This window comes from Plecotus auritus (genome assembly GCF_963455305.1).
Source record: "Plecotus auritus genome assembly, chromosome: 8".
Classification (NCBI taxonomy): domain Eukaryota; kingdom Metazoa; phylum Chordata; class Mammalia; order Chiroptera; family Vespertilionidae; genus Plecotus; species Plecotus auritus.
Genome location: NC_137782.1, coordinates 173,027,222 through 173,042,310, shown reverse-complemented (window position 1 = coordinate 173,042,310; position 15,089 = coordinate 173,027,222). Strand labels below are relative to the sequence as shown.

The window sequence follows — 15,089 nt, the reverse complement described above, 5'->3', positions numbered from 1 at the left end:
ATTCCAAACTTTTGCTTCCACTACTCACCTCCCCACATCTCGGCCACTCAAAAAACCCTTTCTTATCTTTAAATTTGGCTAAAATGCCACCTCTGCCTTGAGGTCTTGCCTAACTTCTCCCCTACCTTCAACTTAAAGAAATATGACCTCTATTTTTCTTCCAAACCATCTTAGATTTTTTGGGTCCCTTTCTTAGAACAAATATCACATTCTACCCTTCATTATGAGTATATAACCTTCTCATATCCCTCATTAGTTGACAAGCTTCAAAAGCAGGTATTTGGTCTTACCTGTAGCCCAAAATAATATAGTGCATCACCTTGCATTCATTCATAAATGAATGTCATATAGCATTCAGAAATAAAATGAAATGAAATTAAAAATAACTCTTTCAATAGTCCTTTTAGAAAAACTCAAAGTTTAAAACAAATTAATACTTTTTTAAATAATCCAGTCCCAAAGCAAGACAATGCTTTATAGCTAGACTCTGAAACAATAAAACTGTAACAAACAAACCACATACAAATTTTCTCTGTAGTAGGTAAATCCTATAAAAGGCAGCTGATTTCCCACAAAAGCTTTAGGAATTGGGAAGGTTTCTACATCTCCTTTATCATCTTCAATGTCATCAAAATTGCTGCTGTCTATGTCACTGCTGAGTTCAGGTACAACTGGAGCTGCCGCTATTAAAAGAAAGGAATTATTTCACTCATAATAAAAAAATAAACTACCCCTCTTTTGTTTTACATTATAAACAATATATTAATACTAACATGGTATACATTAATAATATATAATAACATATTTTTGTGATTTACTATAGAAAATTTTAGTAACATGTTATTTCAAAGAATTAAAATTTTTAAGTATTTTATTACTACCTTAGAGCAGTTTTAAATACTGGTTAAGTCAATTAAACAAAAAAAGCAGTATGATATTACTCTAGGCATTAAAATTACAAACAGCAACAACTTGCATATACATTCTTTGGTTTTCAGTTTTCTATATTCTTTAAGTATTTCATACTCTTAAAATTAAAAGTTTATATTTCCCCTTTCTGCAAATTATTGAGATCCATCAAATTTAACATGACAAAGAAACCTATGTTTTTATAAAAGTATTGGGAAATATTGCTAATAAATACATATTTATCGTATGCTTAGTTTGCTAAAATATTGAGGTAATATGAATTTACTTATAAATATTGCCACTGAACAAATATGAAGTGGAACTCTCAATTTTAAAATTAGCGTTAAGTATATGAAACATGCTTGTCAATTCAAATTAGGAATCAATTTAAAATGTGGAATGGAAATATTTAAATGTATTGACTTACTCTCTCTTATGTTATCCCAATTCCATTGATCATTCTTAAAGAAAGGATGTTGTTTGATTTCTTCTACCCCATTTCTCCCAAGCCGTACCTCCCTAAGCAATGCAGTTAAAGATTATGTAAAAAGTAAGGTTATGAAAAAACAAAAAAAAACATTAACCTTTTATCTAGACAAGAATCAACATAAGGATCACAAATGAGTTTGAGATATCTTTTTTAAAAGTATAACATAAATGTTTCTCAAGAAAAAGCAATCTCCATTTTATAGTATATAATCTCTATAGACCAAGAAGACTGTAGTGTTTATAGGAAATGCCATGGAAAGTGAAATATATTTCAATCTGTAGTTTGTGCCAAACAAAAATTACACGAGACTTTCAAATGAAAAAATTCACATACGTGTGTCAAAATTGCATAAACCAAATTTAAGACGCAAAATGGATGAAGATCTAAATTTTGGCCCAGTACAGTTATCAAAACCTTTCCCATAAAAACATTACTTTAAAAATCTCTCCCCTTCTTAAAAAGAAATCACATTTTATATTTGAAGCTATCCATATTTACTCTGATAAATTATATCTCTGAATACAAAAAAAGTTAATTTCATTCTTTGACACTTTGAGTCTTCAATTAAGATTGTATGAAAAATGAAAATAAAATACTGAAAATAAAAAGCACTTGTTTTTTTATATGCCTTGGAGTTATGTTTAATTTAAGAGAAAAAAACCTGTAAACTTTAGAGGGAAGTGCTTCTAGCCACACTAATGGCATTAAATTATTTTCAAAATATCTTTTGTCTACCTAGAATCATTCTTTACTGCAACCTCCCTCCCAATAAATTGCTAGGACAAATCTTTCATGAATGACACTCATTTCAATAACATGTGCTATATCCTATTTTATATTTGATCTTTCAGCACAAATTATGATCATCCCATCAAGTCAAAACATGATACAGGTTTTGTTTTGAGTTTAATAGCATGGATTGTACATTAATCATATAATTAACAAATCTTAAAGTTTTATTCTACAAATGATTGGTAAACATGGAAAAATGATTAACCTCTTTAATGAGGAACAATAAAAATAACTTTTCTTGCTTCAGATGGAAAAAGGAAAAAATTCATAATATTCAGTTTGATGAGAATGAGGAACAATTATTGTTGAAAATATTCCCTGATGTGGCTTCTCTAGGTCAATTTTGCAACATCACTCAATTCCCAGAATTCCATCTTTAAGATTTTATCCTACAAAAAGTATGCAAAGATGATTGTATGAGGATAGTCACTATAGAATTTCTTGTAATAGCAACTAACTAACAAACATAAGGAAATCACAGCATTTTAGAGCTACAAATGCCCTTTCTTTAATGTATTCTGATCCCATGATTTTATGGACGAATAAAACTATTTCCAAAAAGAGTAAAATAATTTCCCTAAGACCATAAAGCTAGTAAGTCGAATTTGGATGGGGGAGCAAGTACCCTCTTGTATGTGTTGGTCCTTTGATAGGATGACTCACAAATATAGAAGAGAAACCAGAGGAGAAAGGAAAGGAGAGGCCAAGGAAGAAACTCTTAATAACTCCCAGTTGTTCTCTTTGAGGCAGGTTTTCAAAACGTTGTTCTATTTTGTTTTAAGAAATAGAGAATTACTAGGACAGACGTGCTCATATTCACATGCAAATAAAAACCGGTTGGAAAGGAGGCACTCCCAGCTCAAACAGTTTTGAAGATTATAACCTGTTTAGTATTTATCTGCACAGAATGTTCCTTTCAAACACTGTATAATCAAGGGTAGCATGGCTCAAGCCACCTTAGAGGAAATGTGAATATAACAAAAGTTTTATTTCTCTCAAATGCATTATTTTACAAAGTTCTATTTTTTTCTTTTTAAACATGAGGGTTAAGGTTAGAGTTAAATTACAATTGGGCTGCACATACAAAATGATAAGAGTAACCCAACACGAAGCTTAGCAGTAAAAAAAAAGGGCTAATCCAGAATTAAATGCATTTAGATAAGAAGACTGATTTCATATGTAAATAAGTTAGTTTCATTTCTACAAGTTTAAAAGTAAAAGGAGCCATCTCTACCAAGACATTCAATGTATATTACCTCTCTGTGAGAAAGGCGCAGATGAGATTCTTTGCATGTTTAGAAATTTCTGCATCTTCAGGGAAACATAGTGAGTTTTTATGATCCATAATTTTGCTATAAGTTCCTACAAGTGAATCTGCATAAAATGGAGTATCCCCTAAAATTCCAAGAAACAAGACTTTGAGTGTAATAGAGAATGCAAATTAAACACTTTTCATCTAATATTTAAGTATGTTAAGTTTAAATTTGACACATGCATGAAAAAATTAATGGTTATGGGCCAGAAGTTTCAGACAAAACAAAAAGGCGCACACCAATATATTTAAATTTTAACCATACCAATGAATCATCAACCCTTATGGGCAAAAAAAAAATCAATGCTAAGTATAACTCTAGAATTTTGTAGGAAGTTTTAAATAATGGGATAGGAAACAATTTACTAAATAATTAAAGAAAAAGATTATTAAGTGAGGTCAGATCAGAGTCCTGTCTAATGCTTAAGCTAGAGCATGATCAGCTTTTTGAGATTATTCCCCAGAACTGTTGTACTAGTCACACGCACCAATTTAAATGAACTGCAACTAAACAAAATGAAAATTTCACTTCCCTAGTTCACCAACCACATTTCAAGTGCTCAGTGTGGCCAGTGCCTATCACAGTAGATGCAGATATAAACCATTTGCATCATGACAGACAAAACAGCGCAGCTCTAAGAATTAGACCACCTTTATCTATCTATCTATCTATCTATCTATCTATCTATCTATCTATCTACCTACCTACCTACCTACCTACCTACCTATCTATTATGTATGTATGTATGTATTTACTCATCCTCACCAGAAAATATTTTTCCCACTGCTTTTGAGAGGGGTGGGAGGAAGGGAGAGAGGAACAAAGAGAGAGAGAAACATTGATGTGAGAGATACACTTTGACTGGGTGCCTCCTGCACACCCCCTGACCAGGGGACAGGGAACGAATCCGCAACCCAGGCATACGCCCTTAACCAGAAATCAAACCTGAGACCCTTTAGTACTTGGGCTGACACCCCAACCACTGAGCCACACTGGCCAGGGCCAGCCCTATTATTTTATATTAGAGGCTCGATGCACAAAATTCATGCAAGGGGCTTGGCCCTCGCAGCCCCGGCTTCATCCAGAAGGTCGTTCACCTGTCCCGTCTAATTAGCATATTAAGCTTTTATTATAGAAGATATGAGGAAGCTGGGCCCAGAAAGATGACATGTGATTTGCCTACAATGGCACAAATCTAGAGTTGAAAATGGCAGAAATGGTCTCCAAGTGCAGTGTTCCTGCTAACTAATGACTACGATAAAGAGACATTCAAACAAGTGTAAAGACAGAAAATGTTGAAAAGTATCATTATGGCCAGTACTCATCTAAAGCCACAGGGTTAAATATCCTGCTAGAACACTTCAACTACAAGTCACTTCAGTATAAAACAGACTTTCCCAAAGCAGCCAATCCAAAACTTCAAAAGGGGTATTCAGGTAAGTAGTTTTTGTTTTCAAAGGTGCACGGAGGAAAGCTTTGAATTTGATTCTTCTAGTGACATTTTAAAAAATATGTTTGTATTGATTTTTTGAGCGAGAGGAAGGGAGAGGGATAGAGAGAAACATCAATAAGAGAGGGACATCAAGGATTGGCTGCCTCCAGGACACCCCCTACTGGGGATCAAGCCCACAACCCAGGCATGTGCCCTGACCGGGAATCGAACCGTGACCTCTTGGTTCATAGGTAGATGCTCAACCACTGAGCCACACCAGCTGGGCTTCTAGTGCCATTTTTAATTGCAACAGAATCCTTTAAATGAACTCCAGTGCCAACCAACCTGAGCAAGCACCAGAGCAAGCTCAGAATACTGCCAATCATTGCCATCCAAACTCATTAAATTCAGCTTTCAGAGTTAAAAACAGTAGCAGAAATTTAAATCTCTTCAAATGAGCTATGAGACTTCCTACAAAATACATTATTTTCAAAATCACTTGGAGAATCTACACAAATAATAGAATATATTCTACTTTCAAATGATTACAAGACACACCTAACGCATCATCAGATCGGGCCAGAGGTGGGGAGAATGGAGCGTTTACCTGGAAACATATGGTGAACACAGAGACTCACTACAAAGACAAAGTCTGAAACAAAGTAGGTCATATTATGCCATGATCCTAAGCATATAGCAAGATCAATGCTACATACACTGGATGGTCATCAAAAGCAATTTACAAAAGGTCTACTTGAGAAATATTTCCTAGCAGCATCCTTTCCTACCCTTTCCTATTCTACTCAACTTGGCAGTAGAAGGTTTGGTTTTAATTCTCCAATTAACAATCTGTCATATCAGACATTACTAATTCAAAGTTTTCATCAATTCTACTTCTTCCCTAGGACACATACAATTAATTTCCTTATAGTCCCAAATTTGTGAACTAGAACTAAAGTGTTATAAGATGGGTTTTGAAAAAGAATGTTAAATATTTACTTACCCACCAGCATCTCAAAAAGGAAAACACCCACAGACCACCAATCACATTCTCGCCCATAGTAACCATCACCCCCTTGCGATTTCAGAACCTCGGGTGATATATAATCAGGTGTTCCAACTGCCGTATCACAATGCACCATGCCTGTCTGGGTAAATAGCAGAGATAAAGAGAAAAAGATGTGTGTAAAAACACACACACACATAAATGCAACTAATTCATTTATTATCCATTTAAGGGATATAAACTGCTACCAACAGAACTTCACTGCTGACATAGCTTTGGCAGGAGAGAGGACAAATGCATTGAGTCATACACAGTAAGCAAAACTAAATTTATCTTTGTTTAAAACTATAAAATCCAAATTTAAAGTGTTTCTTTTATTTTTGTTTCTAAAAAACAATAACCCAGCATTTTTAACTTGCTTATAACTTACTTCATCCATCTTCATACATGTGCCAAAATCTGCTAATTTTAGATGTCCATGTTTATCCAAAAGCATGTTGTCAGGCTTCACATCTCTGTGAATTAAGCCCATGGAGTGTATGGCATCCAGAGCGAGAACCACTTCAGCAGTGTAAAACTTGGCCCATTTCTCAGGTACATCATAGTTACTCATAAGGTTCACAAGGTCTCCACCAGGCATGTACTCCATGACCATGTACAGATATTTATCATCTTGAAAGGCACAAAAGAGCTGAAAAATAAAATGGGGAGAAAAAGAATTTTTAAGAAGAAAACTCAAACCATAAACAGAACAAAACCCCAAAACTGTTTTTACTATTGAAAAAAGACAAATTACTTGATATCCAAAACCAACTTGAATTTTATGAAATGTCTGATTTTAGATTTGGACATCTTCAAGGGAAAAATAGTTAGCAGACAAAACTTTGATATGGGTATCTCCTTCATACTTACTAACAAAATATGTATAAATATATCATTTTTCCCTCTTGGAGAATATAGGTATCTATTTAAATAGAAATATTCTAAAAGAGAAAAAGACAAAAAACGAATTATTGCACGTAACTCACAAAGAAGGGAGCTGAGGAGGTAGGAGCAGTTTAGAAAAACCTAAAAGATACCAGAGTCGATGGCCCCAAGAAGAGGGAGTAAGCCCCCACCGCCGGAAGAGGGAGCAGTGGTAGCCACGTTTGGAACAGGGCCTTCTCCTCTCTTCCCTTCTCCACCTTCTTGCTCATAACAAGCAGCAAGTGGCAGTGCTACCTGCATCCACACTAAACGTAGTGATATTGGGACCAGAGAAATAATATACCAAGCTAGGTTGCTACTGACTCCCAAGGAGACAGAGAAAGCACAAATTCAGAAGGAAAGCTATCCATATTCCGTCCTAAAACATGTCCCACTCCACCCAGAAGCAAGCAATTGCAAACAGGTTTCCACAAAGAGAACAAAACCAAGAAATCAACATTTTAGAAAAACCAATCCCATGACATACAGATAAAGCAATTCAAGAAACAACAAAATTGGCCATATTGGCATAAATCTATATTGGGGTTTTCTATTCCACGTAATTGTTGTTGTTTTTTTAATTCTTGCCACCAAGTACCACAGTGTTCTTATTAGTTCTGTTTAACTAGCTTGATATTGATTGAGGTTCTTAGATCTATAGGTTTATAGATTTCATCAAATTTGGAAAACCTTTGGCCATTTCTTCAAGTATTTTTTCTCTCTCAGCCCTTTCTCAGATTGTAGTTACACATATACAATCTGTTTGATGTTGTCCTATGGGTAACTGATATTCCCTGTGGGTTTTCTTTTAGTCATTTTTTTTAACCCTGATATGCCTCATCTTGCCGTTTTTATGCTCTGTCTAGACAAATGAAATAAAAGACTTGTATGCAAATGTTCACTATTTATAACAGCCCCTAAGTTGAAACAATTCAAATGTCCATCAATCAGTAAATGGACAAACAAAACTGAGTATTAGGCATATACTGTGTTCCATCCAACCAGGTATATTGCAATACAATTCTGATGCTAAACACCTAGAGTTAGCATCAGATCCCACAAGAGCTCAGTCCTCTACAAGACTGCCCTCACTTCAAACATTAGTCATACTTCCAGAGTCCCCAGGCCTGCATTTCTGACTAAAGGACTAAAAATTGAGGAATTTCATGACCTCCTACGGTTTAATAATTCACCAGGATGACTCACAGAACTCAGGGACGCACTATACTTATGATTACAGTTTATTATAACGGATGCACACAGGGTGAAGTCTGGGAGACAGCACACAGCTTCTGTGCCTTTTCCTTGTGGAATCAGAGTGCATCATACTCTGCACATCAATGTGTTAACCAATCAAGAAGCTCCACTGAGTGCCAATGCCCAGAATTTTAATCAGGGTCTCATTACATAGGCATCATTAAATAAATCACTGCCCATGTGATTAAACTCAATCTTCAACTCTCTCCCCTCCCTGGAGGTTGAGCAGCTTGTGCTTTCTGGTGACCAATCCTCTCTCAAAGCTATCAAAAGGCTACCAGGAGTTGCCTCATTAACATAACAAAGACACTCCTATCACTCTGGAAATTCAAGCAGTTTTAAAAGTTCTGTTAGGAACCGGGGCCAAAGAGAATATATCCTTTACTATCCCACACCATACAATGGAATATTATTTAGCACTAAAAAGAAATGAAGTACAATACATACTACAATATGCATGGACTTCAAAACAGTATGCAAAGGGAAACAGACCAGATCCAAGAGACAGCTACTGTATGATTCCATTTACCTGAAATGGCCAGACAAGGCAAATCTATAGAGACAGTAAGCACATTAGTGGTTGCCTGGGGCTGGGAGGAAAATGGGAAATAACTCTAAATGGGTACAAGTTATCATTTGGAGATAGTAAAAATGTTTTAAAATCAGATTTCAGTGATGGGTGTACAACTGTAAAATTCCTAAAAACATCACTGAATTATACGAGTTGATCTGCAAATAACTTAATAATGTAGCTTTATCCACAAGGGACAAAAATTGGGAACAACTCAAATGTCCTTGAACATATGAATAGATAAACAAATTATCATATATTATGTAATGGAATACTATTTAGCATTAAAAAGGAATAAATTATTGATATACTGCATCATGGATAAATCTCAGTGACAATTTTGCTAAATAAAGAAGCCAAGTAGGATGGGATTAAAGTTAGAATCAACACTGTAGCAGAAAAGATAAGTGAACTTAAAGACATAGCACACAAAAATAATACAAAATGAGGCACACCAGAGCAACAACAACAAAAGACCAGGAAAAAATAAAACAACAAATAAAGAGCCTCTCAGGACAACACCAAATAGATGATATATGTGTAACTCAAGTCTGAGAAAGAGGCTGAGTTATGAGATAGGAGCTGAGACAAAAAAAAAAAAAAAAAAATACTTGAAGAAATAATGGCCAAAAATTTTCCAAATTTTATGAAATCTCTAAACCCATAGATCTAAAATGCTCAATCAATATCAAGCAATTTAAACAGAACTAATTAAAATGCTGTGGTACTTGGTGGCAAGAATAGACAAATAAAACAACTAAATGGAACAGAAAACCCCAATACAGACCCATGCATACATGGACAATTGTATTACAAAAGGAGGCAAACTATACCAATAGGAAAAGGAAAGTTGTGGTTTTTTTCAATGTGATGTTGGAACAACTAGATAACCACAAGGAAACAAAACATAATCCTTGCCCTACCCGGTTTGGCTCAGTGGATAGAGTGTCAGCCTATGGACCCAAGGGTCCTGGGTTCGATTCTGATCAAGGGCATGTACCTCGGATGCAGGCTCCTCCCTGGCCTGGGCCCTGGTCAGGGCTTGTGCAGGAGGCAACCCATGGATGTGTTTCTCTCACACTGATGTTTCTCTCTGTCTTTCCTTCTCTCTTCCACTCTCTTAAAAACAAAACAAAAAAACAAAAAACACACACCATAATTCTTATGTAACACCCTATTTTTTAAAAAATCAATCCTGCTGTGATCATAGGCAAAAAATAAAAAGTAAAAAAGATAACATAGCCCTAGCTGGTTTGGCTCAGTGGATAGAGTGTTGGCCTGTGGACTGAAGGGTCCTGGGTTCGATTCCGGTCAAGGGTACATGCCCGGGTTGCGAGTTCGGTCCCCAGGGGGGAGGCGTGCAAAAGGCAGCCAGTCAATGATTCTCTCTTTCTCTCTCTCTCTTTCTCTCTCTTCCTCTCTGAAATCAATAAAAAAAATTTTTTAAAAAGATAACATAACAGATTATCTTATCAAGTTTAAGGTAAGATATTATTAAGGTAGTAAAAAATTCTTAAATGCACCAAAAAGTATTCATCATGAAACTTTTATTAAATTGTACTACATAAGAGTTACATGTTTCTATTCATCAAAACATGCTATTAAAGGAGTGAAAGCTGAGCCGCACAAAGGTATCAGAGCTCCAGTGTGAGGAGGAAGCTCCTCCATGAGGACGGCCGCCATGGGCAGTAAGGCCCACACAGGGTGAGGAGGACATCCAGGCAGAGGGGCAGTCTGACACGGGATAGCAGAGCCTAACAGGCATGAGAAGGGACGAGATATCCAGGAAGGAAGAATCAGAGCCCAAGTAGAGAAAAGAGGGTGGGGGTTCATGGAGGAGATCAGGACAGCAAAGATCGACACTGGTTATGCATGTTGCACCAGGTGGACTGATCAACTATTTAAATGTATTAGAGGTAATGGAAGCCTCATTTCCCACAAGTGGAGAAAAAAGTCACAAATACAGAGGAATAAAACTAAAATGAACCCTCTGGAGTTAGGTTAAGAAGTATCAATGTGAACTTATGATTTTTAATATCTACAGTGGACATAGAAAAAAACAGAGGTGTGTGTGGATATGTACACAGACTCAGTCCACCGAGAATGCTCAGTCCACTGATATTCCAATAGCCACGAGCACACAATGCCAATGAACATTTTATAAAGGCCCATTTAGCAGAATGAAAGATTAAAGATATCAATTTACAAAATTATAAACTAGAAATGTCAATGACTCTGATACTATGAAAGCAATTTAAAGTTAAAAATGGAATAATTTATTACAATTATTCCTTAATCACATAAATTACCATGATATATGACTTGCTATAATCATATATCAGTTTTAGCTGCACATTACCAGAATTTCTATTCACTGAATATAATAAAAAAATAAAGGAGGAGAAGGATTGAGGATCAACATAATAAAAAAAAGCAATTAATAATAAATTTTTAAATTATATATTCATCAATGTGGCAATTTTTTTTTAACATCCAAATTGCCTTCCATAAGCAAGATATCAAACTCCCAGATCATTTAAGCATTCTGAACATGCATTGGTATATACCTAATCTTACTCATGACATTTGTTCAAAATGTTTGTAAAATTAGATATTAGTATAAAAAAATCTGTAGACAAACAAAGCTGGTGAGGAATATAATTGAAAAGAAGATAAAATAGAACATTAGTTCCTTACTTAAGAGTCAAATATGAGGCTGAATTAGGAACCTCAAGACTGTCTTACATTATAGGTAATATACACTGAGTGGCCAGATTATTATGATCTCTGAACGCATAATAATCTGGCCACTAAGTGTGTGTGTGTGTGTGTGTGTGTGTGTGTGTGTGTGTGTGTGTGTGTGTGTGTTAGAGGCCCAGTGCATGAATTCGTGCATGGGTGGGGTCTGGCCAGCCTGGCCAGGGGGAGGGAACATGGGCGGTTGGCCGGCCTGCCTGCTGGTTGAACTCCTGGTCGAGGGGACAATTTGCAATATTAGCCTTTTATTATATAGGATATACACTGAGTGGCCAGATTATTATGCATTCAGAGATCATAATAATCTGGCCACTCAGTGTATAAAGGACTGTAGAAACAGAATTTTCAAAATCCTCATTGCATTAAGTCTTCTTTTCTTTTAAGATAGTCCGATTATTGTTTTTATTACATAAATCAGAACAAAGAATAGGCATACTTTTAACCAACCCAACACAATTCTTTATAAAAGAATTAAAAAAGAAAAAGTTGCAAGTAATACTTGCTTCCATACACAAATGTAAGTATTATATGTCATACTATTTAGGAACATTAAACAAGTGTATTAAATCAGATTTTATTAAAAATAACTGCATTGTCACTATGTAAAAGAGATGTAGGATATTTAGCACACAAAATCAATAATTAAGAATGATAAGCACTTATAAAAATAGGAAATAAACTTATAAAAGTTAGTATGCTTACCTGAACCACCCAGGGACTGTTGGCAAAGGCCATAATATCTCTTTCTTCCCAGAAAAAAGCAGAATCTGATCTTTTTATCATTTCAAACTTACTAAGAAGCTTCATAGCATAAACCTTCTGTGATGCTTTATGACGAACCTATTGATTTTTAAAACACAAACATTATTAATATTTTAATTTTATGAGAAAGGTGAACAAATCATTATAATGCTATTATTAAGAGACTTTAGTTACAAAACAAAATGATCCTTAGCTAACTAATAAAAAGTAAAAATATAACTTTTGTTTGTTACTCCTCACCTGAGGATATTTTTCCCAATGATTTTTAGAGAGAGTAGAAGGGGGAGGAAGAGAGAGACAGAGACATTGATGTGAGAGAGACATGTCAACTGGTTGCCTCCCACATGTGCCCTTCTTCACTCAGCTGAAATATAAGCCCTTCAAATGGGTGCCCACCCTATCCAAAGTAGGAATTCACTGTTCCCTACCCTGGAACTCTACATGTTTCCTTCCTAGCAGACACCATACTTAATAATTTTTTGATGTTGCTTCCTTGTATTTATTGTCTGTCTCCCATATTAGAATGTAAGCTCAATGAAGGTAAAGATTATTCATGCCTTTTTATTCTCCATTGTACTCTTAGTGCCAAGTACAATGTCATGACTAGCAATTAAAATAGACACTAAATATTTAATGAATAAAGTAATGTCTGTGAAAAAAATTATATTATATTGCTGGCCAAACTATAAATTTCCAGTTATAAGAAAATAATCAACAGGAAATATTTCCAGAAAGTACCAAAGATTTACGAGAGAGTGACTGCTATGGGTTAATAACAGAATAGAGACATTCACTAAATATTTGATGAATAAATAAATGTCTGGGGAAAATTTTTGTATTTGATAATTGGCCAAACTATAAATAATTTCCAGTTGTAAGAAAATAACAGGTAATATTTCTAGTTATTTTTCATTAAGTACTATCCACATATAGAATCAATATTTTTATTATATTGATTAAAATAAGGTCAACCAAAGGAATGCTCATGTCCTCCCTAGCAAAGACATGATACTTTATAGATCTGGTACTTTATAAAATGCAATAAAACTTTAGAAAATCATACAATGCCGTACCTCCTTAGTAAAGAGAACCCCCTCAACCCACGTAAGAAATGTTACTGGTTGAATGGACCTGAACATATCACTGACAACAGAGATAGACAGGTTTTAGCATGAAACAATAAATACAAATATGTTTGCACTCAGAACCACGCACTTCTGGCCAGGGTAGGGTAACTAGTACCTGCCAGCCTTCCCACTGTAAACAACCATCCAAACGGCAAAACATGTGAACCAACTGCTTTCAGACTTGGTCAAACAGGCAGCACAAGACTATAATTCCTGAGAGAAGAGAAATTCACCAAGTCAACACCACAATTACCCAAACACTATCGCAACCAGCATTCAAGTGATCACCTAAGCCAGTGGTCGGCAAACCGCAGCTCGCGAGCCACATGCGGCTCTTTGGCCCCTTGAGTGTGGCTCTTCCACAAAATACCACGGCCCGGGCGAGTCTATGTTGAAGAAGTGGTGTTAGAAGAAGTTTAAGTTTAAAAAATTTGGCTCTCAAAAGAAATTTCAATCGTTGTACTGTTGATATTTGGTTCTGTTGACTCATGAGTTTGCTGACCACTGACCTAAGCTAAGCACAGTGGTCCTGCTGAGTTGAGGAAGCAGAGATCAGAGTTCAAGACAGGTAAGGCACATGGATTATGCTAGCAAAAAAACAGGGAAGTGAAGAGTTATGGAGAGGGAGGTCCCTAGGAATACCATGTGAGTCCTGGCTAAGGGCTGAACTATCCAAAGAGAAAGTACCAAAGGTCTCTGTTCTGCTATGGGGTTGATAGCAGAACAGAGACACTACAGTTTAAACAGCATTGGAGGGACGTTTGATTTCCAGTCACAGAGTGGAGAAACCCTGCCAATTTTCTGGACATCCAGGTAAGATTAGGAGAAAGAGCCATGCTCTAAACCAAGGCCTACTCTAGAACTCCTAACAAAGCTTAATAATACCATGCCCTAAAAGAACAAAAGGGGATTAGCATCGCGAGGTTCACTCCTGCCAATGAAAAGAATTTGGGAAACAACTTGGTCTTTTCACACATCTACATTTATAAAGTATAAAACTACACCTGCACAAGGTAAGGGTGATCAGCAACTGGACAGCTTGTTAGAATAAAAATAAACATCAAAGAAAAAAAAATCCAGAGTCTCCATCACATATCGACGAGGACCAGTATATAAGTTTAAAAATTACTTGATAGGCAAAGAGGAAAATATAATTCATCCTCAAAAAAAAAAAAAAAAAAAAAAAAAAAAGCAGTTAACAGAAAAGCCCAATAGATGTTGGACTTAGCTAGCAAATACTTAAAAAATTAAAAAATAGCCTTGAATGAACGAAAGGAAATATCCACAGAGAAATGGAAACTACAAAAAAGAACCAGCTGGAAATTCTATAACTGAAAAAAACTAAAATGGAAAATTCACTGGAAGGGCTAAACAGAGAATGGAGATGGAAGGAACCAATGAACACAAATCAATCTGAAGAATAAAGAGAAAGATGAATACCTGAAAATAGACAAAGATTTGGGGGCTTGCAAGACCATTTTAAACCATCTAAAATGTGTGTCAATATAAATGGACTAAACACTCCAATTCATGGGCAAAAATTATAAGAATTAATTAAAAAGCAAAACCTAACCTTATATATTTTAAATATAAGACCAAATAGGTTGAAAATGAAAGGATGGAAAAAGATATACCATGCAAACAGTAAGGTAAGAAAGTGGACAGAGCCCTAGCTGGTTTGGCTCAGTGGATAGAGTGTTGGCCTGC

The 15,089-nt window shown here is 35.5% G+C and overlaps 1 protein-coding gene across 1 annotated transcript in view; it reads right to left on the bottom strand.

Annotated features, from left to right (window-relative positions):
- Positions 1-15,089, bottom strand: part of ROCK2 (Rho associated coiled-coil containing protein kinase 2) — an 85,153-nt gene that overhangs the window by 34,293 nt on the left and 35,771 nt on the right. Inside the window, exons 4-9 of the mRNA XM_080685266.1 lie at positions 12,196-12,333; positions 6,373-6,633; positions 5,940-6,084; positions 3,448-3,586; positions 1,337-1,428; positions 524-683 (exon numbers count right to left, since the gene is read on the bottom strand). Of these exons, the coding sequence (XP_080541392.1) occupies positions 524-683; positions 1,337-1,428; positions 3,448-3,586; positions 5,940-6,084; positions 6,373-6,633; positions 12,196-12,333 (935 nt within the window). The remainder of the gene's footprint in view (positions 1-523; positions 684-1,336; positions 1,429-3,447; positions 3,587-5,939; positions 6,085-6,372; positions 6,634-12,195; positions 12,334-15,089) is intronic.